General features: G+C 54.0%; 1 protein-coding gene across 2 annotated transcripts in view; it reads left to right on the plus strand.

The window, feature by feature from the left end:
- The window catches only part of SMAD3 (SMAD family member 3), a 112,372-nt gene that overhangs the window by 73,715 nt on the left and 13,012 nt on the right, over positions 1 to 25,645 (plus strand). Inside the window, exons 2-6 of one of the 2 annotated variants that reach the window (XM_034994478.1) lie at positions 16,688 to 16,881; positions 17,065 to 17,196; positions 17,477 to 17,605; positions 18,542 to 18,616; positions 21,376 to 21,426. In XM_034994478.1, the coding sequence (XP_034850369.1) occupies positions 16,688 to 16,881; positions 17,065 to 17,196; positions 17,477 to 17,605; positions 18,542 to 18,616; positions 21,376 to 21,426 (581 nt within the window). The remainder of the gene's footprint in view (positions 1 to 16,687; positions 16,882 to 17,064; positions 17,197 to 17,476; positions 17,606 to 18,541; positions 18,617 to 21,375; positions 21,427 to 25,645) is intronic. The other variant, XM_034994479.1, reaches the window with a different exon arrangement.

The following is a 25,645-nucleotide window of genomic DNA, read 5'->3' on the forward strand; positions in this document are numbered from 1 at the left end:
GGAATCAGGGCAGACCCAGGGGTCAAGGGAGGTGAAGGGGAAGGGCAGGAGAAGACATTTCCTTCAGACACTTAGATGCAATCTGAATTCATGCTCAGTCATTGTGTGTGTGTGTGTGTGTGTAGAACATTCCCATTTATGTAATTAATGCTCTGAATTCATGCTCAGTCATTGTGTGTGTGTGTGTGTGTGTGTGTGTGTGTGTGTGTGTGTGGAACATTCCCATTTACGTAATTAATGCTCTGAGCCCAGCCCATTCCCCCTGCTGGGAGAGCTGGCAGCCACCTCTTCTCAGGTTCAGATTTTTTAAGGGGTGTTGGGGATGAAGTGGGGTGGGTGTGTGGAGACCGGTGTGCCTGATGGAGGGGACAGAGAACACTGGGGTCCCTCAAGAGGGTGATTCAGGAACTTGATGCCTGAAGCAGCTCCCTGGTCACAGGCAGGCAGAGGGTGAGGGCACCCTACTGTGGGGCAAGAAGAGAACTCCCAGGAACCTTCCCCCCTCTCCCCCACTCCATGAGGCCCCGGGAGTAGCCCAGGGCTCCTGCGGCCCCTCCCTCTGCCCTGCTCCTTCCAAGGAGCCTGTTTGAGATGTCAGTGATTCACTTCCCGTCTTCATTCATCTCCTGTTTAATGTCCCCTCTATTGTTACCAAACAATCCAGGCCCCATGGCAGGGTTGTCCTGCCAAGGAAGGAGGAGAGAGCTGGAGACGTTTCCAGAGCCCAGGGTGATGGGCCCCGGCTGACTTGAAATGCTGGCTGTGGGGGCCCTGGGGGCCCCCCAGCTGGACTGTGGAGGGTGAGAAGGGCGAGAATGCAGCCCCCCTGCACAGCTAGCCTCCCTGCTCTGGGTGGGCGCCCTGCCCTTTGTTGTGGAATTAGCTGCTTTGTCAGCCCGCAGCTGTGATTTCCATTTTGGGTCCCAGAGAGTTCATGGATTCCTAAACCAGAAGAAAGACACGGGCTTTGGCTCAGAGACTGCCCCCTCCCGATCCTCGGTGTCCTCGTGTGTGGGGGAGCCGGAGGGGGGGGGGCGCTGGCTGTGAAGTGGCTGACCCCTAGAGCCTTCCCCACCCCTCACCCTCAGCTCCACGGTCCTGTGGTTCCTGAGCCTGGAAGATAGCACAGGACACTCCCGTGTCCGGGTCGCTCTCCACCCAGGCCAGCCCCAGACGTGAGCCCCTCTGCAGCCCCTCATACTCACCACACCACGACTCCCTCACTTTTCCTCTCAGGACATTGGTGGATAGCCACTTAATTCCTTCCTGTCACATCACAGCTGTGACTGCCCAGGCCGGCTGTACTGCTCTGACCCTGGGGGTTTCTTGTCCGTTTTGCTTCCCCCCCCTTGCAGAAAGAGTCAAAGTCTCACCCTCTCCCCTGGGGGTCCCCCTTCTGGTAGAGAAGAAAGGCATTTTGGTGGGAGTCCTCACTCTTGATCGCATATTTACTCTGCTTCCACTGGTGATTCAGCTGTGGTTCGTCCAAGGCCTGCGTGCCTCGAGGAGGTAAAGGAATGGCAAGTTCAGGCACGGCCACCTTGCAGCTACTTTCCGCTGCGAGTGAGTGCATGCCGCGGGTCTGTGGGGTGTCGGTGCTTAGAAAGCAGGGGGCCACCAGAGGTCGATGGACCCCATCGCGTTCTAGCTTATTCGGCAGCATGGCTGCAAACGTCCCAGTCCCCACCGCCTCCCACCCTTCGGGTCCGCGTGCTTCTGGGACATCTTCTTCTTCTGGGACATCTAAGGCTGGTAAAATCCGCATTCAACACATATTTGTTAAGGAAATGTAGTGCAAAGCCTTCTAACTCATGACTGCCTACAGTCAGCCACAGATGACCTCGTCGCTCTCTGGTGCGGCAGGTGAAGTGGGAGAAACTTCCTCACTCAGTAACTGCATGTTAGCTTCTCGCACTTTCCCACAGGCTGCTTCAGCATAACTGCACCCATGGTCGTCATCCCTTGTCCTCCCTTGCAGTTCGACCTGCGCCTCTCAAGAGCAGCTAATGGCTTAGAGAACGTTTCTGAGATTGGGTCTCTGGCAGTCATGTGCCGCTATGGATCCCTGATCCCTGCACTCTGAGGCTTGGTGTCTTGATCGGCTTCGTAAGGCTGGGTGGGGTGCGGCCTGAGGTTTTTGTTTCCCGCATCTTCTGCTTGTGGATGCACAGATGAACAATTCCACTGCCGTGACCTACCTTGTGAGCCAATGTAATATGCAAGCCCTGGGCTCCGTCCGGCCTGCAGGGAAAGCTAAGTTGGGTCTCCTTGCCCTCAAGGAGCTCCTGTCTTAGTTGGGAGGGGAAGCCAGAAACACCTGGAAGTTACTTCATCCACCAGGCCATTGGTGCTAGGTGCTGATGAGTCAGGTGAACATGGGACGGCGGGGACTGTGACTTCGAGGGAGGAGGTCAGGGAGAGGGCATTCTGCAGAAGGAGCCACAGAACGGGCTACGTTTTGAGCTAGAGGCATAATGAGGCTGGTCAGAGGGCCGAAGAGGGTCTCCGGAACCAGATGTCACAGTGGCATGTGGCCACTGGCTGCAGATTTCTGGCTCAGGGACGCAGAGGGCCCCAGGTTCACATGCTGTGCCTGCAATGGGTTACTTTTGCTGCTCCGATGGGTTAAGCACTTTGAATTTCTGTCCCTATAGATCAGGCCTCAAAACCTCAGGCCTCAAAACCTCTGTCTGTCTGCAGACGGGGGTCTGACGAGGGGGTGGGTGCATGGGTGGGTCCCGTGCAAATCTTGGCTAGGACTGGGTGGGCTGAGTATGCCGAGAGTGGTAAGTGCCCAGGACCCAACGGAGGGAGCCTCACCTGGGAGCCTGTGTTCCTGCCTGGGATGCAGCTTTCAGCCAAGAGCCATCTCGTGGCACATTGTTGCCACTTGGACATTATAAGTGCGTGCCTGGCTCTCGGAAGTCCTCCCTTGTTGACTGGGAATTCTTATCATCCTGACCTTAGGGGTTCTTGCTGTCTTAGGTGAAATTGCCCCCAATGAACCAGAACCTTTTGTTAAGGTACAATAGGAAGTCTGTCCCCTTAGACAGAAAGGAATGCTAATTGGTTGCTTAACTGTCCTCAAGATACCGATGCCCAGAATGTACGGACACCCATCCTTTGTTACCGGTTAGATGGAAACTGCTTATGTAAGCCTGTAAAGCAGTGTTCCAGAAAGGAGGAGAGTGTGTGGGGAAGGTCAGAGACTGGCGGCCTGCAAATGCTGTGTTTTCTACATGCAAAGGTAGCTATTTAATCTCACGGTCCTTAAACTGACTTTTTCTAGAAATGTGATCATTCCTCTTACCCCGCCCCTTACTTCCAGCTCCCCGACAGTGGCTGACCTGAAAGGTATAAGGATTATAAAGGCTTTGGGGCCTCTCTTAATTAATTAAGGAAGTCAAAACTGTGCAATTAACACAAAACCTCCTTATTTGCCCTCTTCACCTCTGCACTCCCCCCCCCCCCCCATGCCCTAGACACAAACACCAGCCTGACATTTTCTATAAGTCTTTGGAAACTTTGATGTGTTTTGATAGGACAAGGCAGCCAGTTATCATCACCATCGCCTGGTTCCACTTGTTTAACCCCAAATGTCTGTGAGAATCTTCTCCAAAAAAAAAAAGAAGAAAAGAAAATCCCACCCCTAAACGTGCAGTCTGCCCACAGGAAGTGATTCACGGTGCTCTATTCATGCAAACCTGATGGGGCAGGAGGTGGGAGGCTGGGAACTGGGTCTGGGAAAAGACAGCCTAGAGAGGATACTCAGACCTTACTGGTTTCTGCTTTGTGGAAGAAAGTGAAAAACAGAATGACTAAGAGTCCTGTAATAAGAATTGTTTGTTTAGTGAAGTGAGCTAATATTGAAGTTCACTGGCAGATAAGAGAAATAGCAGTTGTCAGGGGAGGTGACTTTCTGGTACCCTGCCCTTTTTATTTTTTAAGGAGCAAAGATATTTCTCAGTCTTTTTTTTTTTTTTTTGAGAGAGAGTGTGTGGGAGCATGGGGGGAGCAGGGGAGGGCGGCAGAAGGAGAAGCAATCTCCCTGCTGAGCAGGGAGCCCACCATGGGGTTCCATCTCAGGACCCTGAGATCTTGACCTGAGCCGAAACCAAGAGTCAGATGCTTCACTGACTGAGCCACCCAGGCGCCCCGATATTTCTCAGTCTTAAGGCATTTATTAGCAGAAGGTCAAGATCTGTATTTCAGCCCCCTTCCCCACCCTACCTTCTGCAGAGAAAAGAGCCCAAGCCAAGATAATTCTCTAATAGTTCTCTTTTTTCTTTTCTGTTTGTCTTTCCTCCAAGGTTAGACTTTTGAGACTAGTAAAAACATTTCTTTCCCTAACTGCTCATTTTTGTTTCCCCACCTAGAGCATCCCATTGTCAGAGCGAAGGAATCCTTTCTGTTCTGGTTGCTTCTGCCTTGTGGGTATAGCCTGGCATTTTATTTTGTTTTCCCCTGAATTGAAAATACAAATCCATCCATTTCCCAAAAGCAGTTTGGAAACCGAGCCTCTAAGTGTTGGTCATGTGAACGGCTCTGCGGCACAGCAGGGCTCTAGGAGGCCCGAGGCCAGGAGCGCCCAGTAGAATGAGGAAGAGGTTTCTAAACACACCTGGATTTAGGATTCCGGTTCAAGCTCCCTGTATTTTATGAGGTGAGCTTTGGGGGTGGGTGTTGTACTAAAAGCTGGGCTGAAGTGTGCTTTTTGCCGTAAGCCCATCAAAACAGTGCTAAGGGCTCTGAGTATCCTGAGTGATCTCTTTAAAAATAAACAAATGATCTTCAGGCTTAATTCTACTCTGAGTGAATGTTAACTGGCAGAGTGAAATGGCCATCCAGAAACTTCTGTGAAGCTTGGGAACTCTTCTTTCCACTTCTTCCAGTAACCAGAGACCAACCCTGATCTCTGGTGTCTTCCATCTATGACCTAAAGTCTCTCTGATCCTGCTGATACTCAAGGAAAAGCAGCCCCCATCAAGCTGGTGCTTGGAAGAAAAAAAAAAAAAAAGTTTTCAAACACCAAAGCTGTTAAATAGAAAGATTTCAAAAGCAACCTCCTCCTCCTCCTCCTCCTCTGAGATTTAACGGCTTTCTTTGCATGGGGGAAGGGAGGGGACAAGGACAGTTGTCTGACGAGGGCCCAAGGAGAATCTGACAATTCTAATACAGTGAACACTGCGTTTTGAGATCATGGGGAACTGGGTTTGGGGTGTGACACCCAGATTCAAGGCCAGGCACTGCTTTTTGCTGCTCTGGGCAAGCCCCCCAACATCACATGAATCTTTTACCTGTAAAGTAAGAGTGAGGATACCCCACCACACAGGACCCCTGTATCCAGTGAGATAATGAGGAAGAAGTAGCAGGGAGACACCTGCTCGGAGGTAAAGATTGCTTCTGTCCCTCACCCCTGACCTGTGCTGGAGAACTTCCTTAACCCACAGGTTCTCCAGGGACCCAGGGGAGTGAATTTGCCCCCAAGGGGGCATGGGGCAATGTCTGGAGACACTATTGGTTATCACAGTTGGGATTGGGAGTGGCATCTACGGGCAGAGGCCACGAATGCTGCCAAATACCCTACAGGTACAGAGAACAGTCCCGCCCCCTGACACACGCACACACACACACACACTCTCTCTCTCTCTCTCTCTCTCTCCAAAGAATCAGAGCTGAGGTTGATCAGCAGTGGGGCTCGCTTTATAGCCGCATGTGGAAAAGTTCTTGGTCTATGTGTGCTTTACAGATGATCATAATTAAGCTGAGCTTTCTCCACACACCAGCCTTCTGGTTTTTTTCCCCAGGAAGTATGCAACCTGGCCCCTGGGGAGGAAGGAAGCCCTGAGGTCCCCCATGATCTTCATGTGTTTCCCATCAGGTCCAGCCCCTTGCAGACGCAGGATGAGGTGTTCCTCCCTTGAGGGTCTGCCCAGGAGGCTCTTTCAACCTCTAGGGCTCACTCTCAGGGCTCATCTGTCTGGGGTCCTCGTCCTGGACCTGAGCAGCCTGCCCCAGAAGGCTAGCAGGGAGAGGGGGGCCCCTACATATGGGGCAGAGGAGTAAAGAGGAGGAGGCACAGGGGGCCTGGGCCTGGGCCTTTATGGGGCTGTCACCAAATTTGGCAGCCTGAAGCACCAGCCATTATCCATTTGCAAGTTCTGATGGAAATTGAGTTGTTCTTGGTGGAAGTGGTATGAAGGGTTGTGAAATCCTGCATTGAGCTCCTCCCAGGCCAATCTAAACTGGAACATTAAAAAATGGTCTTCTACTTTCTGGGGGAAGGGAGGGGACTTGCTGAGAACTTGCTGAGAACACATGAAACTGGGCGAGAGCGTGTGGTCCCTGTGGCAGAGCTCATAACGAAACCTCAGTTATCCAGAACCTACCCCAGCACACACTTCACCAGCTTCCTTCTTGGCACCAAATGACAAGAACAGGCTGATGTCGGAAATGTTTTGGGTTTTTTTTTCCCTTTAAACTCCAACCACCCAAGACAACTTTGCAAGTGTCTGGTAACAATGTATTCAGTGGACAGCTCGATTTTGTTTGTTTGTAACTTTTTTATGTTTGTGTAATTTCAAGCGTCCGCAAGTTGTAGCAGTAGGACAAGAGGTGGAGCCTACGTCCTTCCCCAGAGTCAGCCATGGCTCAGTCCCGTGTTTGAACGTGAGTCCTCCCGGAAAGGGAGACCGTCGGGCCCCTTCAGATGCAGTACAACAAAAAGACCACATTTCAGCGCACTGGGATTCCCAAGGCAGGAAAGCAGACTCGTACATGTTACGGACTTCATCAGCACATAAGGGGGGAGCCTGGCTCCAGGGAAACCCTGCTTGGGGGGAGCTACCTCCTCACTCTGTGTTCATATGCTGGGTGGCCTGGAGGTGCTCAATCCATCATTCTGTTTCCTCAGCCACCAGAGGAAGGGACTGGACAAGATTACTCTCAAGCCCCCGCCGTGGGTAGTTCTCCACAGTGGGTTTTCCAGCAGACATTGACTTAACCAGAGCTTCAGCTGACCCAGGACACTTTGTTCCCTGAATGTCAGGCCTCTGTGGTTTGTCCCCCACAGCCAGGAGACTGGGCACAAACCCCCCTCTGCCTGGCCCCCCTGCTCCCGGCCAGGCAGAAATTCTGCCCAGAGCAAAGGATGCTTTGGTTTTAGCTGTGTTTACCAAAGGGAATGGATCCTGGGTGAACCCCCAGATCCGTTGACCCTCTCAGCAGGAGTGTTTTCTGGGCTTTCCACGTTTGCTACTCTATCACATCATTCCTGGGCCATCCGTGGTACGGAAGGGAGGAAGGCACGTTCTGATGTTGGCACGGTAAGGGGCAGCAGAGAGTGAGGGCTGTCAGGCAGACCACTCTGGCCCAAAGCCTGAATGGAACCAGTGCTTGGCGCCTTGTGAAGTCTCAGAATTTTTTCTGCCTTCTTAGATGGTCTGCTGAGTGAGCACCTAACCCAAACCTGAAGTTACTCAAGCAAGCCTTGCTTTTATTTTGTACCAGGAAAACAAAACAAAAAGAAAACCCACATAGACTGCAAAGCTCAATAAAGTGTTGTGTGAAAGTTTTATTGCACATGAGTGGACCCATAGATAGTGGCTGGCTTGATCGTTGTCCAAGGGAGGGAGGTGAGGCCTCATCCCACAGCTTGGGAGGGGAATGCAGCCCACATTCAGAGCACACGGACCGGACCTATCAGCTGCAGCATCTGTGTTCAGGGAAGTGTGGGTGTGGGTTTGTGGTATTAACTGGTAACCCCAAGATGGGAAATAACCCCTTTCTCTTACACTAAGATATAGCAGATATTAGGGGGGAAACATAAAGGTAGAGAATAAATTGAGGTAAAGTGGATGCCAAAGGTTTGGGTTTTGGGTTAATGTGCTAGTTGAACCACTTCAAAAAATGAGCAGTAGTTGAGAAAATGTGGTAAGTTCCCGTTTAATACAAATCAACTCTGAAAGCCTGTAGGTAGGTGTTCCTCCACAAGCAAAAACTAAGTCCTTCTGAAATGGTTAAGTCTTATCTCTGTGTCCTCTTCAAGGTCAGGAAGTAGCCGTGATGCCCCATTTAGAGTTAAGGAGAAGAGCATCATATCATCTGACTTCACTTTATATTAACCCAGGGGCCTCAGCAAATTTGGGAAACCTTGTCAGTGTGATATCAGGATGTGATAATAATGATACTTGCAGGTTTATCTGGAAGACCCGTGGTGGTGTATCAGTCAGCTAGTGATGAGTAACAAACACTCCAAAAGCTCAGCAGCTTAAAACAGCCATTTTGGTGCTGACTCGGGCTTCTGTGGCTCACCTGGGCTTGACGCCTGGTGCTGGTTTGGCATATTCTGCTCCCCCTGTGTTAGATCCTGGGCCCAGGTGGAGGGGCAGCAGCTTCTCTGGGGGAAGCTCTTCTCGAAGTGAGGTGCAAGAGGATAAGCAGAAACACACAGTGACTCTTGACCTTTTTGCTCACGTTCCCTGGGCCATAGCTAGTCCGTAGCCTAGCCTGAAGTCAAAAGCCTAGGAAGTACACTATACCCATATTAGGAGAAGCAGGGGAGCCATCCAGCTAAGGGCAAGCATGCAGAGAAGGTGACGAATTCAACCTGCCACAGTCATCGAGAGACCAACACGATGCCTGGCATGTACTAGTAGTAGTAACTTCTGTCACTTGTGTTACTATCTCTACTCAGTAGGCAAGTCAAGAAAGAGAGCTTATCTCTGAAAGGAGCTAGAAAGGTCAGTATTGTGTGTGTGTTAAATAAAATCGGTTTCGACCAAAATAGGATAGCGTTAACGAATTTCCTTTTTATTCACTTCTTCGGCTCCTGCCTGGCCTGTGGGAGGTGTTCGGTCAGTACTTGCTGGTTGGTAAGAGGTCTGTTTCCCCGATAGGCATGCAGCGTGGGACAGCAGAAAAAGCCCTGTTTACCCTCCCTTCTCTCTACTTCTCAGTGCTGGCCTGGGTTTGAATCCCAGGCCCGCCTTGCGCAGTTATAGGACTTGGACAAGCCCCTTCAGTTCTGAGCTAGGTGGAGGCAGGGTAGGCTGGAGTGTTGCCATATTTTGTATTCTCACGTTTACTTCACTGGCTCATGGCTCATGCTGAATAGATCTTGGCGTGTTTCTGGAACCTACATGCTCTGCTCCCAGTCTTCTGCTGGACCCCCGTGTCCAAATCCTCCGGTACTTCATGCTGGCCCCCAGATGGCTGTCGGTCACAGATCACTGGTAATGGAGGATGTGAATGGCCTGTGGCAGGCGGTGGGCCCAGCCCCACCCCGTCGCCCGGGAGCGCTCTGGCCAGCTCTACCTTACTGTCGGCTCTGGGCTCTGGCATGTCCACATCCTTGGCTGTGGCTCCCGCCACCATTTTGGGACACTTCACGGGTCCCACTTGGAGCCAATGGGAGGAAACCTAATTTCCTGCCACAGGAAATGGTTCGGTTGGTGAAGAATATATTTAAGGATTAAATCTCTGTCAGAGGAGCTGGAGAGGGTTGCTGCAGAAAGACTTGGAGGTCTCTCATCAGGAAGCCACTGGGTGTGGGAAGAGATCTCCATCATAAACGGGGAGGAGGCCCAGAAGCCTGTTCCTGGGACTGTGCTGTCAGCCCCAGCCACTGGTTTTGGGCTACAAGGAAGGGCTGGGTCAGGGAGCAGAGCAGGCCATAAATAGACCCTCTTCTGCAACAGAGCATGTTCATGGTAACATCGGCTCAGAATTAAGACCTATTTATTGGGTTTACTTCACATGGGCCCGGTGCCCTGTGAGCTTAGGAGGGTGTGTACTGGACACATCAGCTAAATTAGATCCAGCGGCTGAAACTCCTGATTCCCTATTCCGACTGTGGTAAGCATCGGTGAGGATTTCGAGTGGGACGGAGGGAGGGAATGAGGGAGAAGGAACATCGCCAGGGCTGGCTCCGGGCAGCCCAGACTCTGAACCAAGAGGAGTAGCTGCCGATGCACGAGAAGTGGTGAATGGCCCCGAAGCAGGGGCATGGACCAGATGACTTCTGGAAAATCCTGCCAAGCCAGGCTGGTGGTCACGTGCTCGTGGGCTGGAGAGCGTGACCGCCTCCCTGCCATCGGGGCCCAGCCTGGCAGCCAAGAAGGCTAGTCTCTAGCGGCAGCCCGATGCAGACTGCTGTGTGATCCAGGCGAGGAGCCTGGCGTCTTGGACATACTGCTGTACTGTCCTCACAAGCCTTGGGAGGGGGCTGGTGTTTCTGTGCACCCTGCTTTGCCAGGCGCTGTCCCGGTGATGGAGGAAATAATGAGCCATAAATAATAGTTGACAGTAGGACACATTGACTGTTTCTAACTCTGCCAAAGGCTTTCTGCACCGAGGATCCACGGGTCTTTCCAGCAATCGAATGAAGGGGCTTACATTTCAGATGGTAAAAAATGAAGACCAAGACCTGAGGCAATTTGATGAAGTTTATACAGTTCTCGAGCACGGTCAGTCTTTGAATCCAGGTTTATCCGAGTCCAAAGCCCCAAAGCTCTTGCCTTTTTTTTTTTTTTTTTTTAATAATGGTGTAATCAACATACAACAAACTGCTATTTAAAGTGAACAGTTTGAGAAATGTTGCCATCTGTCTACACCCGCGAAGCCACCCAGGCTGTGGAAATAGTCTACATAGCCTCTAACTCCTAATCTGCCCCCCGCCAATCCTTCACCCCACCCCCAGGCAGCCACTGATCTGCTTTCTGCCACTCTAGAGGTGTTTGCCTTTTTCCTTTAAGTTACTCCGTAATGTGACAGAAACAGAATCCTGTCTGACTTCCTTCTCTCGGCGTAACTGTTTTTAGATTCGTCCATGTTGTGTCTATCGATAGGTCATTCGTTTTTACTGCTGAGTAGTGTTCCTTTGCGTGGATATATCCCAGTTGTCCATTCACCTGTTGAGAAATGGGGTAATTTCCAGTTCGGGGCTATTACTGGTAAAGCTGCTATGAACGTTCATACACAAGTCTTCTAATGGACAGATGCTTTCACTGCTCTTGGGGAAGCACCTAGTGGAATGGGTGGATCATCTGGGAGGTTTAGGTTTTGAACTCCCAAACTGTTTTTCCGAAGTAGTTACACTATTACATGTGCCCACCAGCAACGTCTGAAGTTTGAGGCGCTCCCTGCCCTCACCAGAGTGTGGCACGGTCCTTAATTGTAGCCGTCCGAGCAATTATGAAGTGGTGTCTCATCGTGGTTTCAATGTGCACGTCCCTAATGACTAGTGGTGTCGAGCATCACTTCATGTGCCTCATTTACCATTTTTATATCTTTTTGTGGCACGTCTGTTCAAACCCTTTACCTGTTTTTTTGTTTTTGTTTTTATAGTTGGGTTGTTTGTTTTCTTAATATTGAGTTTTCGGGGTTCTTGATATATTCCAGAAGCAGGTCCTTTATCAGATGGAGGCTTTGCAGATATTTTCTCCCAACCTGTGGCTTTTTATTCTCTCAACGATGTTACTCAAAGACGAGGAGCTTACATTTTGATGAAAGTCCAGTTGGCCAACTTTCTTGTTTAGCAGAATGTGTTTCTGATGTCGCGGTATCTCAGCCACGTGTTCCCAGCCCAAGGCCACAAAGATTCCTTCCTGTAGTTGTAGTTTCAGGCTCTGTATTAGGACCCATTTCCATTAATTTTTGTATAGGGTGCAAGGTGTAGGTTGAACGTCATTTGTCTTGCATATGGATATCCGGTTGTCCTGGCACTGTTGAACAGACAATCCTCTCTCTACTAAACTGTCTTTGGTCCTTTGTTGAACATCAGCTGTCCTTATACACGTGACTATTTCTGGGCTCCGTTAGGCTCCATTGGTATGTTTCTCAGTGGTTTTGCCGTTACCACACTGCCTTGGTTACTGGGCTTCCCTTGATTTTTAAAAACTTAATTGATAGATCATGTATATAGTTGAAAACCTCCGGTCTCTCTAGAATTTTTAACTTATTATATATTATCTATGTATTATTATTATTTTATTTCCAAGAGGTTTTTCTGGGTTTTTGTTTTTGAGAAGTGGAGAGAGAGGGCGGGGTGGGGGGGAGGGGCAAAGGGAGAGTGAGAAACCCATCAGACAGGGGGCTGGATCCCACAACCTATGAGATCATGACCTGAGCCGAAATCAGGAGTAACACGCTTAACCAACTGAGCCACCCAGGCGCCCCTTTAAGTGTTTTTTTTTATAATAGTTTGTAAATGTTCCAGTTTTAGGATTGCAATATCTTGTCTCCCTGAGAGTAGTTTTTGTTTCATTTTGTTTGAAAGTTTCTCTGCTCCTTGCATTGTCTGAGACTTCCTTTTTCTCCCCGACTTATTTCTGTCCCTGTGCCTTCCGCTAGAGGCTTTCTTTAAATGGCTGAGGATTCTGGCTGTGCATTCATATTTACAAGTGAAGCCGTAAAAAGCAGATTGAATGCTCTGTGTTTGGCATTGGCAGGTGAGCCTCCCTGCAGGGTGAGCTGGCAGGAACAGGGCCCTTTTGCTGGGGGTTCCCCAAATGTCAGTACCGCGTGTCTTATGGGCTGGGCTGTTTAATTTCTCCAGTGGGTGGGGGTGGGGGGCACGTGCCTGCGGGTCACTGTCCTGGGTACTGAGTGAGCAAGAGATGGTTCACGACATCCTGTTTCCAGCCCTCGCCTGACCCTAGCTGTGCCCTCGTGGTTCCATCCAGAGCCCTGCTCTCCGGCTCATTTTCTGCAGAGAGCAGACCTGTCTCAGGACGGGGGAGGTCCTGTTTGAGGGGCTCAGGGAGGAGAGCTGATCTGACTGTCTCTTCCATAGACTTTCAACCCATCCTCCAATTTTCGGTCTCATCTTGAGAAGTGCATGGTGCCTCCAATTCCTGAGTCTTTCCCAGGTTCTGAGGCACAAATGGAATCACTTTTGTTGGCTTCCTTTGATAGATGGTTTGGTTTCTGCTCAGTCCACTCTGAAGTTTGTTCCCATTTGGCCACCTTTCCATGTTTGTCTGTGCACTTCTCCTACTTGTTATCTTGGGCAGGACAGAGATAGACGCATCCTTTCAGTTTGTTGTATTTGATGGAAGGACATTTCTTTCCCTCCCTCCTCCCCTCCCTCCTCCCCTCCCTCCGCCTTCATCTGTTCCTCACCCCTCCCTTTCTCCTCTCTTTCTTCCCTCCACTACCTTCTACCCACTCCCATATCCCCTCCCCTTTACTCTCTTTCCTCCTTTCTCCCCCTACCATCCTCTCTGCCTGGAACCTTCTGTGCCATAATTCTTCGGGGAGACAGCCAAGCACTTTATCCTCGAGAGGACACAGCCCATGAAATGCAGAAAGGAATGGATGAGGAATTGGCAAACTGAAGTTCTTAACCTACAGATACAATACACCTGTCCTCCTCTGCCACCTCGATGTCCCTTCCCATCCCTCACCTGCAGAAACCCGTAGTGACCCCATCACAGCCCACCCCACGCGCAGACCTTGGCCCCGTCACCTGTATCGTGTCAGAGCTGCACGTCTGCGTGGCCGTCCCATGTCTGCCCACTCCATGTCCTTTACCCCCTCGCAGGTGTCTGAGCAGGTGTGAGGTCCTGGGTCCACTCCAATCTCTGTGGAGTGAGGTCCGGCTCGAGTGTCCTGGTTCTGGGGGTTTCCAATGTTGGGGCGGTGTGTGAGGGTCCCTCCTCATCAGGAGCGCCCAGAGCATCCTGTCCCCTCCCCCCTTCCCTTCCTAAAGGCTCCAGCCTGGTACAGAGTTGTCAGGAGCTCGGCCTTATACTCACTCTCTTGGGCCGTCTGCCCCGTGGAAACTGAGACCCTTCCCTTGTGTTGTGCTCCACCACCCCCACTCTTGCCCTCCATTATTGTTATTTTTAAAACAAGAAGGTCACCCCCTTCGATCAGCCAGGTGCAGGGCGGTGAGGGGCCCCCTCCATGGCCCCAGCCCTCCCTCATTGCCCACCTGAGCCTTTCTCCAGGGCCTCCCCCTAAAGAGACCACCACAGTGTCCAGCTGGCTCTCAGCTGTGGCTTTCTTCAAACACTGAAGAGTGACTGTGGCTGCGGTCCTCATCTGCAGGCACTGGGTGGCTTTGCAAGAGAATGGGAGCAGCTGAGTAATCCTGTCCCCACTCATGCCTTCCCACCCTCCCTTTCTCTCTTCCTCAGCCCCATAACTGACCCCATTGACCCAGGACTGCTGTCATGTGGAGTAAAAACGCTCGCTGGGTGGTGCTTCACAAAGCGCTTCCAGTGGGCACTGAGCTGGGGGTGGGGGTGGGGGGGCGGGGCGGGAGATGTTTGCATTTTCCAGATGAAGGAGCTGAGGGTCCCAGAGACCTCATGACTTGCCCAGGGTCTCCTAGCTGGGAGAGGAGAACCCCTTGTTGACCCCAGGCCGAATGACTCCATATCCTGTAGTCCTCCTCCTCTGCCTGGGGCGGGGGTGGGGTGGGTGGGGGGGTGGGGAGGTGGGGAGGGCGAGTCCTAGGCTGTCCTCTCTTGCCCTGCCTGGTAATTACTGTTTTTTGGCTGGAGGGGTTCCTTGGTTCGGGGCCCCACGGGAGGGAAGTAATTACATCCTTTGAGAGGCCCTTCGTCAGCAGCTCCCTGTCAATCCCTGTAACTAAGTCTTGCTCTGACCTTTGTCCCTTCCCCATTCTCAGGCCAGGGCCTTAGAGAGTTTGACTGGATTTGTTTCTTTTTCTTCTGTTGGTGCTTCTGGCTGCATCTGGCTAGGCCCTCCCACACAGAGGGCCTATCAGTTCTGTTTGTTCAGGCGGATGGGTGCCCTCCTGGGTGGGGGCTGAGGGGAGGGAGAGCTTGCAAATGCTTCTCCACTTGCCCCACCCAGCTATTAAGGGAAAAGTGGCACCCACTGACCGGTGGGATCCTAACCTGGGCCTTCTTGTAGGCAGAGTCGTCCTGCCCTTGTGTACCTCCGTGTTCGTGTGCACCTCCGCTCGCTGTCCACCCCTACGGTCCCCGGTCTTGGCCGGGCTGCCGAGATTCTCACGGGGGCCGTCTCGCGCACGCACACATGTGCACACACTCAGCTGAACGTCTCAGGGATTCCCTATGGCTTTTAGGAAAAAGGCAGAACCTTTTATCATGGCTCCCAAGGCCCTGCAGAGTCAGCCCTGCCCGCTCCCCTCCCTCATCTCATACCCAGTTTTCTCCCTCTCTCCTCCCCAGTCACTCTGGCCTTCCTTCTGTTCTTCTTCCTTACCATATTTTCCACCATTCACAGGGCCTTTGCACATGACCTTCCCCCTATGTGGAATGCCCTTCTCCTATGCGCCTTTGCCTGGTTAGTTCTTACTTGTCCTTTAGACTCTCAGGCCAACCAACACCACCTCAGATGCACCCTGTCCAGCCCTTCAGTAAAGCAAGGTCCCCGGGGTCACGTGGCTCCCTGCACTTTTCCTTCAGAATACTTGCATAGTTTGTGATGATGATTTTATTAATATTGGTCTTGTCCGTTGGACTGGAAGCTCCATGGGAGCAGGGACCACTCTTGGTCTGTTTGACTATGACATCTCTTCCCTCCCCACTGTGTCCCTTGTGCCACACATAGTAGGAGCTCATAAAAGATTTGTTAAATAAAGAACTGTGTGCACAGGATCTCCTCACCTGTCTGACACTGGACGTCGTCTTCATAAGCCTCCCACCTCCCTGTCTTACTCTTGGCTGAGAGTACGCCTGCCACTCCTGAGCTCCCAGGGGTCAGGCCCGGTACCACCCCTCTGCTTTTCTTGTCATGCACATCACCTGGGGGGTTTATAAAGAGGAAGATTCTGACTTAGTAGGTTGGGGAAGCCTCGGAGACTCTTCCTTTTTAACAAACTTCCGTGGCCCTGTGCTGCTGGTCAGGGACCACACTTTGGCCTGGCCTGAGAGGTGGGGGCGCCAGGTCACCACAGAAGACATTGTTTGCCCAGGAACAGGGCCCTGTCCTTGGCTGTGGTGTTTGGTCCAGCCAGGCTGGGGACAGTTGCAGAACTCAGCCTGGTGTAGAGTTGAAAGCTCTGTTCCTACTCAGCTCCAGCATCAGCCCTCAGGCCTTGGCTCTAGCTAGGGGCGCGCTGTGGATGGTGATACCTGGGTGCCACCCTCCGCCTGAAAGAGATTCCTACGAGGTTGGCACTGTAGGCTCTTACCATTTACAAGCCCTTCAGTTGCCCTCTTTCCCTCCCTGCCTTGTCACAAATACCAACAAAAAGGGAGAGAGGTTCTTCCTGTTTTCTCATGGCGGGGGGGGGGGCTGAGTGTTGGGAGGGGATAGATGCGACTGCGCTTTGTCACTTCACAGCATCACTGTGGTCCTCACGCACGCACATACCCCAGGAACTCATTTCCTTGCTCAGCCCTGAGCCCCTCTGCCCGTGGGCCTGCTCAGAGCATGAGTCAAGTGCCATTCCCTTCATATGGAGGGTGGAGGGCTGGAGAACTCACCCCAGGGCCTGGTGCAGTCAGGGTCTACACTGCCAGCCCGGGGAGGCCCTCGGCCTTCCTTGGTGGGCCGCTGTGATCCTCTCCTGGGACCCCTGCCAGCCCTAACAGGATTCTCTGATGCCCAGGCCCTGTGCGGCTCAGAGAAACGAGGGGTGGGGCGAGGGCTCGCTGAGGCTGTGCCTGCAAGCTCGCCCGTCTCGGGGAGAACCCAAGCCAAATCCGCTGCCTTGTTCCTCTCCACCCCTCCCCCGTCCGGACAGGTCCCTGGATGGCCGCCTGCAGGTGTCCCATCGCAAGGGGCTCCCCCATGTCATCTACTGCCGCCTGTGGCGATGGCCCGACCTACACAGCCACCATGAGCTGCGGGCCATGGAGCTGTGTGAGTTCGCCTTCAACATGAAGAAGGACGAGGTCTGCGTGAATCCCTACCACTACCAGAGGGTAGAGACCCCAGGTAGGCGCCGCCTGTCCCGGGCTCCGCAGCTACCTGCCCGTCCTCTCCTTCCCCTTCCCGGGGCTGGGGGTGTGCGGGGGGGGGGGGGGGGGGGGGGCCGCCCCGCATGCGGGCCGGCGGCGCTTGGAGGGCTTGGGTGCCAGCCCAGCCTTGACACTGACCCGCCTCTGCTCTTCTGGACAGTTCTACCTCCTGTGCTGGTCCCACGCCACACAGAGATCCCGGCCGAGTTCCCCCCGCTGGACGACTACAGCCATTCCATCCCCGAGAACACTAACTTCCCCGCGGGCATCGAGCCCCAGAGCAATATTCCAGGTAGGCGCGGGGGGCGGGGGGGGGGGCGGGCGTGCAGGCCTCCGGGAGGCCCCGACACCGGTCCCCCCGCGGCTCTCCTGGCCCCCCTCGGGCCCGTCCCCCCTCCGCACACAGCGCTGGCCCGAGGGCCCCTGACTCAGAACCGCACCCCCGTTGGGAGAGGACCCGTGGCCTTGGCTCCCCGCTCACTAATGATGCTTTTCTTGGCACGGAGGAGCGGCGGCGTGACCCTTCCGCCCGGGCTCGGTGCAGTCATTTATTTTGGAAGCGGAAATTGCAGCGCTGTGTTTCTCTCACCGCCCTCGCGGCCGAGGCTGGAGTTTGGGCAGGATCCCCCGACGGTCTGGGGGCCTGCAGAGCCGTGGGGGAGCCAAGGGCCGGGCAGCCAGTGCGGAGAACCGGCCCCTAAGTAAGTAAGCCTGGTTGGGGGGTGGGCTGCAGCCGGGGTGGGAGCTGAGGCCCGCGTGGAGTTTTTCCTGCACGGGGGGAGAAAGTGGGCTCAGCCGTCAGAGTGCAAATGCTTTTAGAAGCCCCTCATTTACATGCAAATAATGTGTGAATCACCAGCAGTGGGGCGTCCAGGAAAACTGCTCGGCGGCACTTGGGCTGGTCCCAGTGGCAGGAATGCTGCCGCCTGTCTTTCCGAGAGTGCTCTGATCTGGATGAGCCTCTCACCCTGAGTGAATTCGCCCGTGCTTGAGGTTGACCACAGACCTGTGCGCAGGGGCAGAGCATTCAGAGAGCGCCCTTTACGGACCCAGCCTCTCCAGGCCCTTCACAGGTGGCGCTGGTCCCTGGGGGTAGGTCACTGTGTTCACTGAGCAAACCTTAGAGAGCTAAGTCACCGTCTGGGGTCATTCAGAGAAATAGATCACAGTTATTGCTGTCATTGAACTTGCAGCCCCCTGCGGAAGCCAGGACGTCGCCTAAAGGGACGACAAAGAACAAGGTGTCCGAGCAGGGGTAGATAGCAGAGCCAAAGGGCAGCATGAAGGAGCTGCCCTTGGGAGGACAGAGATGGGCAAGGGTGAGGCAAGTCCACGGCCTCCTTGGAGGGGGGTGGGCTTACACCTGACCTTCCAGGGTGAGGAGCAGTTAGCCTGGCAGAGGCTCTAGGAACGGGCATGTCAGTCTGGGCCGCGTGAACAGAGGTGGTCGCCATCCAGCCGAGGAGCCGGGGGTCGGAGGGCGTGGGGACCACTGGATCCAGGAGCCAGTGCCATTGCTCTGCGGCCCAGAGTTCCTCCAGCACCTGACGCTGGCGTGGACGTGTGATGCGTGCAGCAGGGTCTCCGAGCCAAACTGTGGAGGCCGTTTAATGAACCGCCTTCCTTCTGATTCCCAGAAACCCCACCCCCTGGCTACCTGAGTGAAGATGGAGAGACCAGTGACCACCAGATGAACCACAGCATGGATGCAGGTCAGAGGCTCAATCCTAACCGAGCACCTGCCTTCCCTCTATCCATCCCTCCATCCCATTTATAGAGCAGCCCCCACGTGCCCGGCGCTGTGCCAGGCGCTGGGGATAGAGGAGGAGCCTGAGCTGCTCCCAGTTGGGGAGGGAGACAACTGGCAGTTATATGCCCTGACGGAGGACGCACCCCCCCCCCCATGCCATCGGGCACAAGGGAGGGCCGCCTGGGGAGGAGGTGTTGGGGTGGAGAAGCGCCTCACAGTGTAGGTGTCCCTTGAGTCTTGGAGATGGGTAGGTGTTGGCCAAGCCATCGGGGCAGGCAAAAGGTATGCCAGGCAGAGTCATGGGGCTCGTGGGCAGGACAGCCCGGTGCCTCCTGGGGACGGTGTGGCTGGAGAGTGTGGAGAGGCAGGAAGACCCTCATTCGGGGCTTCCGGTGTGGCCGGGAACCCCCGCGGGCTTTAAGCAGGGTCTGTCCCCCCTGGGGGATGCTGCTGGCAGTCAGCTGGTGGGTGGGCTCGATCCCCCGAGCCCGGTCAGGAGAGCCCGCATGGAGGCAGGGTCTTTGCCGGGGGAGGCCGTGCAGCATCTCTTTGTGTGTAGTGACCAAACGTGATCGATGTATTCCTGCCATGAGGGACCCAGCCCCGTTGTCTCCAGCCCCGTTGTCTCCAGCCCCATCTCCAGATGTTCCCACGTCATTTGTCTTGGGACCAAATTGGCTCCAAACCAGCGGCTGCTTGAATTGAACCCCAGCTGCCACATAGAATGTGCACTCGTTGTGTGTGGTTCGGGGGGAGGAGGAGGAGGAGGGAACCGAGCAGATGTTCCGTCCCGATGAGAGCGGGCATGCCTGGTCCACACGGCGCCCTGCACGAGGCAGAGCCACCCACCCTGGCACGCAGCCCAGAAGAGGGTGTGCGGTTCCTGCAAGAAGCCCGGAGGAGACTTGCCCGTTCACTGTAGACCTAGCTGCTTGATACCCAGCCTGGGCGTCGTGGCACGTGGGGGTGAGCACACACACCTCTCCACCCCCACCCCCACCCCCGCGAGGGGCGGACGGCGCGAACCCAGCTGGAATGCATCGAAGGCCTCCCTGTGTTCCATGCCAAGTGGCCGGGGCAGGCCTGCAACTCTGCAGCTCTGAACGCTGGTGCGGGACGCAGGGCGGCCGAGCAGCATCTCCCCAGATGCTGCCTGGCTTCTCGCTCCTTTCTCTCCCCTCCTTGCTGTTCTTCCTGTTCATGGACCCATTACTGTTGTCAAAGAAAACACACCAAAGGAGAGGGTCCGAGTACTGAATGAGCAGCCAGCCCCCTGACCCCTTCGGCTCTCGTTTCTCGCTTCCTCCCCGCTCTCCTTTCTGCCCCCATTCTCTCTGTCCCCTCTTCTTTCTTCCTCTCCCCCCATCAGCGCATTTGTGAGGCCCTGTTGGGGCCGTCAGTGATCTGTCAGAGGTGGACATTGGGCTTTAGGGACCCCCCAGCCAGTGGGTGGGTGGGTGGGGTCTCCTGCTTCTCCTCTGTTCTTGACTCAAAATTGTCCACTGGGAAACCAATTGAGTTGCTGTCTTGGCAGCTAAGATGTGATAGTGTCCTAGCTGGGGTCCAGCCCTGTGGCTCCCCTAACGTGCCTACCCCAGATGGGCTGCCACAAAACAGGAAACGAGCATTTATTGAGTGCCTGCTGTGTGCCGGTCATCATGTAGCCATTTGTAGACGCAGGACCCCCCTTCACGTCTACAAATCACACAGTGGAGGGTATTATCCCATTTACACCTAAAGGGGGGAAAGATATCAAGGCTCAAAGAGGTTAAACCACTTTGCTAAAACCCCACAGCTGATACATTGGGAGCATGCCTGGACTCCGGGGCCAATTTGGAAGCTCTGCCTCTTCCAAGACTCTTCCATATCCCCTGATGGATTGGGTTCAGGAGGAGGAAAAGAAGCCCATGGCTCATCCCTCCCCCTCAAGGAGGTTACAGCTGAGTTGGGGAGCAGGAACAGACCGCCCTTAACAGCTCAGGGCACCTGTGTGGGCAGACTGGCGGGTCAGGGGAGAGCGCCCCCCACGGGGCTGTTCCTGAGTCACTGACCCGCCAGGCCTCTGGGTGCGGGATGGAGGGATGAGCCAAGTTGCTCTGTGGAGAGGCGCCGCTTGGTATTTCTGAAGGCTGATGCCAGGTGGTTTTCTCTTTTCTGGGAGCGAGGGGTGGAGAGAAGTAGCAGGGCAGGAAGCTTTGGGTAGGTTTGGACATTTTCCCACGGCAGTGTCATGCCTCACGTCAGATGTCAGTCTGGTTGCAGAGTTGTGGGATTCCTGAGGCAGCTTGCTGAGTTTCCTGAGACCTGGGGAAGGGGCTAGATTTGGGATGGGCAGGAGGGCGCAGCTTCGCTGCTGGGGACTTTGAGCAAGACTGGGGAGCGAGCCTTCCCTGCCTGTCTCGTTTTCCTGGGGGCATAACTGCCAGGGAGGTCTGTGCCCTGTGCTGCGGGCTTGGTCAGGACCCTCACGCCATCAAGTCCTGGGAGAGACCTCTGAGGTTATCCGATTATCCGTTTGTGCCACAGGTAAAGATGGAGACCCAGGGATGGAAAGTCGAGCAAGGACCACGGGGTCAGGGCTCCTCCTGGGCCTTGGAGGCTCACCCCAGGGTTATCTTCCTGCTCCATTGAGCTGCCCCATCTTGATGTGGGCGTTCAGGAATTTGGCTCTCCAAGCCAAGAATGTTCTATTAGTTCTCACGATTGTGTCTCACCTCGCAGGTTCTCCAAACCTATCCCCGAATCCGATGTCCCCAGCACACAATAATTTGGGTAAGTAGCTCCTCATCCATGGGACTGTCACCCCCTCTAGCTGCAGCCTTGGCTGGTGGCCGGTGTGGGGAGGGGGCCCTGACAGCGAGGCTCTCCCTGCACCCCCCCTCCATCAGCTGAGCTGAGCCCATCAGGTTTCTGGTTACAGTGATTTTGGGGTCACCCACAGAACAGGGTAACCTAAGAGCAGAGGTGGCAGGAAAAAGACGACCATGTGCCGGGTTTGTGTTTCCTCTGGGTGGCAGTCAGACGTGAGTGAATGAAAATCCCCCAAACCTTGTGCTCAGGAGCCGAGAAGCTGTGGTCAGCCAAGCATCCGTGTGTGGTTTGATGCAAAGCCACGGACAGCAGTGCGGACTCCAGCCCCCTGACTTCTGTTGACTGGTTTCAAGAGACACTTTGGATTTTATCTGAGTATTTCATCTTAAAATTACGTACTTTTTAATTTTATTTATTTTTTTAAAGCTTAGTTTTTAAAAGATTTTATTTCTTTGTCAGAGAGACAGAATGAGAGAGAAAGAGAGCACAAGCAGGGGGGAGGGACAGAGGGAGAAGCAGGCTTCGCACTGAGCAGGGAGCCCGATGCGGGGCTCGATCCCAGGACCCTGGGATCGTGACCTGAGCCGAAGGCAGATCCTTACCTGGCTTAGCCACCCAGGCATCCCATGTACCTTTTCTTTGACACAGCAAGATACAAGGAAATCGGGGGGAAAAGCGCAATTGCCATCATCCCCCCACCCTCCCACGCTGGTTTTGTTTTGTTATGGTCCTTCTGATGCTTGTGGATTCGGCCTGTGTATTTGTGTCTGGCCAGTGCCCATCACAGTGTCCATTTTTTTTTCCATTCTTTTTGCTATTTTGTAAACGCATTTCCGTGTTTAGATGCCTCCTCTATCATCTTGCCTTGTCTCGTGATGTGTTGGAGCAACTGGACCATCATTTCTGTGGCTTCTGGGCTCCAGGAGCGCCCCTCAGCTCCGGCGTGGAGCCTGCTGAAGGGCTCAGGACAAATGAAACATCCACTCTGTTTTTATTGAGGGGATTTTTTTTTTTTTTTTTTAATGTGTTGGTTTGGTGGTTTTGGGAAAATGTGAGTTTGATTTCCATTTGGGCCTTGACTGCTGGGGTTTGATTTGTGGCTCAGGAAGAGAAAGACTTAATATCCAAGTTCGGTGAATCAGGGGATGGAGGTTGGTCTGGCTTTTATTCCAGTTGCTTCCAGTCCTTGACTGATAGCACAGGATGAAGAAAAGCATTTAGAACATCGGGAGATGCCTGAAACCCCTTTCATACAGGCTGACAAGTGGGCAGTGTGAAATGTGACTTTGGGTGAATCTGTTCTAACATCTTTGTAAAATAATATCACTGTGGGTGTTGGGCTTTGCAGAGGGAAGGTCACATTCCTGATGTGAAAGGACCGATTGAGTTATTAAAAACAAACTCTGAAGGCTAGAAGCTGTGTTAACACTTGAGAAATGAAAGGCCAGGACTGTGAACTCGTCTCTGGGTTTCCAGCTTTCAAGGTTAGCTGGTTTGAATTTCATTTGGGGGCCGTTTTACTCCCCCCGCCCCTTGGCCAAGGCAGCCCAGTGAGTGCACAGACTCCGGGGCAGGCCCCTGCCTTGGAAGCCATGCTGCCTGACTCAGTGGTTCGGAATGAAAGTTGTCCCAGGTGGCAGCTTGCTGGGAATTCCCTTCTAGATTGTGTGGACCAGGACAACAGCATGGCTTTTGAACTTGGACCTGGGGCAGGGGTGTCCCATTGACTCAGTTCTCCCTCCCTGCTGCCCCATTCCTCAGGCCCCTTGTCTGAGGGCTGAGAATGCTTAGATCATTTCTCCAAAGGAAGGAATAGCTCCTGAGCCTGGGGGGCAGAGAGTGGGTGCCAGTCTGTGGCAACACCTGAATGGGGGGGGACGAGTCAGCTGATGAGTCGGGCGGGACTCGCAGTGAGACATCAGTGCTTCCTCTCTGCTTGCGGGGCCCCTGCACCCCCCTCCACCTTCACCCCTTCAACACTGTTGGCTTCATCCCTACCCAGAAAATCTCAGACTCCTGGCATCCTCGCTGGAAGGGGATGGACGATGGTGATGAGGATGGCAAACATTTCTTGACAACTTAGTGCTGTTCGGAGCGCTTCGTGCGTGTTAACCCAGGGTTCATAACCGCTGCGTAAGGTGGTGGTGGTATGATTTTTCACCTTCCTAATTAGGAGGCCAAGGAGCAGGCTGGTCACCTCACTCCTGCCAAGGAGCGCCATCAGTACATGGAGAAGCTTTGAACTCAGGCCTTAGGGTTCCAGAGCATGTGCTTATGTCTGCAGCAGGACATTGTCTTACTGCGTCACGTAGACCAGCATCCCCGTCACCACCAGCTCCTCGGAACAAAGCTCTAGAAGGGTACTTACTGTCGTTGAGGGCCGTTCTCGGGTTGAAGAGCCTGGGTGGGAGCCCTGCCCGCCAGCTTGTCTCTTCCTTCCTCATTGATGCCCCAGGACCTTCTTGCCAGGCCAGGTGGGGGGGTTCAAGGAGGAATCACAGACCCCGCCATCAAGATGCTATGGCTTGTGGGGGATCAATAAGGCAGGAGTAAACGTGATTACAAAACACGAGGTAGGTGCACTTGAAGTAGCCGGAGGGTCCAGAGGGGGCAATGGTGGCATCCCAGTGGGGACCTGCCTCCAGGCTGGCCGGTGTCCCTATGGAACTCATTCAGTCAGTCAGCTCTGCTGTGTTCCTAGTATGTACTGACGCTGGGGGTCCACATGGGCATTCACGGTCTGATGGGAGTGGCGGGAGGGGTCTGTGTCCCGCCCCCCTACCCCCCCCCCCCACCGTGAGGCATTATGCTAGGTGTCAAGGGGAATTATAGAGGCCAAGGAGGAAAGTGCCAGATCAGGCAGGAAGACCTCAGAGTCATGGTGACAGGTGTGAGTTGGCCCCAGAAGGACAGGTGGGACACTGGGAGGTGGAGAAGGAGGGAAGGACACCGCAGGTAGAGGGAAGGGCATGAAGGGAGAGTGAGCTCAGAGGACAGCCGCTGTTGTGGTTGGTTGGGATGAGGGGGCAGATGAGGCTGACAAGGCTGTGGGGCACTGAGCCAAGAGCCCTGAATGCCACACTCTGTGATTCCCTTCTTGCCTGTGAATGAGGTCACCGGAGGAAGGGTGTTTGGTTGGTTCTCTGATGACAGCTTCATAAAGATTAACCTGGCCACTATATAGAAGTTGAAGTCTAGGGGAAATGGCTGGTGGCCAAACCCCAGCCCCCCCAAATTTCAAAAGAAAAACCCACCCTTAGAAAGCTGTTAAACTGCAGGAGACCAAGATGAATGCTTTGGAGCGATGCTGGGAGGGGCATTGAGAGAGGGCCACGGGCCTGAATCAGCAGGCGCTTATTGACCAGCTTTAACTGGGAAGATGGTGAGGTAGGACGTCCAGAAGCTGGGATGGCTCGGGTGGGAAGGTGGCAATGAGTTGCCGATGCCTAACTGTGTCCAGGAGGGACACCGGGGCCGGCCGTGCCGAACTGGAAGCCGTTAGCCTGTGGGCAGCCTTTCCCCAAGTGGGGTCAGGGAGGCAGGGTTTTGTCATCGCCTGAGTTTGGAAAGCTTGTGCCGTAGCCCCCTGGGCACCCAGGGCACTCACGTGGTAAGGCCTCAGAGCAGTCCTGTAGAAGGGAGGCCCACGGGATTGAGCATTTGGCCTACGGATCTGAGCGCCGCTGAAACACTTTGCTCTTACAACCTGTCGACCGTCTGTAGGATCACACCCTGGAAATGCTGAAGTCCTGGGAGTGGATGAATTGGGAGAGGGAAACCCAGCTGGAGAAGGGAGAAGGAAAGAAGTCCAGAGAGGGACTGAGGGGGCCCCCCTGGGAAGGAGGAGGTTGGGGAAGAGACCAAGGGTCAAGGGAGGGCTGGGCCCCAGCAGCCAGAGGGGGTGGGAGGCCAGTGCGCAGGTGGAACGAGAGGCTCTGAGGTGACGTCGGGAGTTCAGGGGCACCCTCGGAGCACTTGCGGGGAGAGGTGGGGGCTGAGGTCAGGCAGTGGTATGGGCAGGGCAAATAAAAGGCAAGATGACGGCAGAGGAGGATGGGGACATCTCAGGACATCGGATTATTTCCTGCAAAGAAATTATGCGGGAAGAGAGAAAACAGAGGACCTCTGGCTCGCTCCTCATTTCCTTCCCCCTCCAGGCAAGGGACGGGGGCTCCTGCCA

The sequence above is a fragment of the Mirounga leonina genome, unplaced genomic scaffold, assembly GCF_011800145.1.
Source record: "Mirounga leonina isolate KUSES-001 unplaced genomic scaffold, KU_Mleo_1.0 Mir_91, whole genome shotgun sequence".
Lineage (NCBI taxonomy): Eukaryota > Metazoa > Chordata > Mammalia > Carnivora > Phocidae > Mirounga > Mirounga leonina.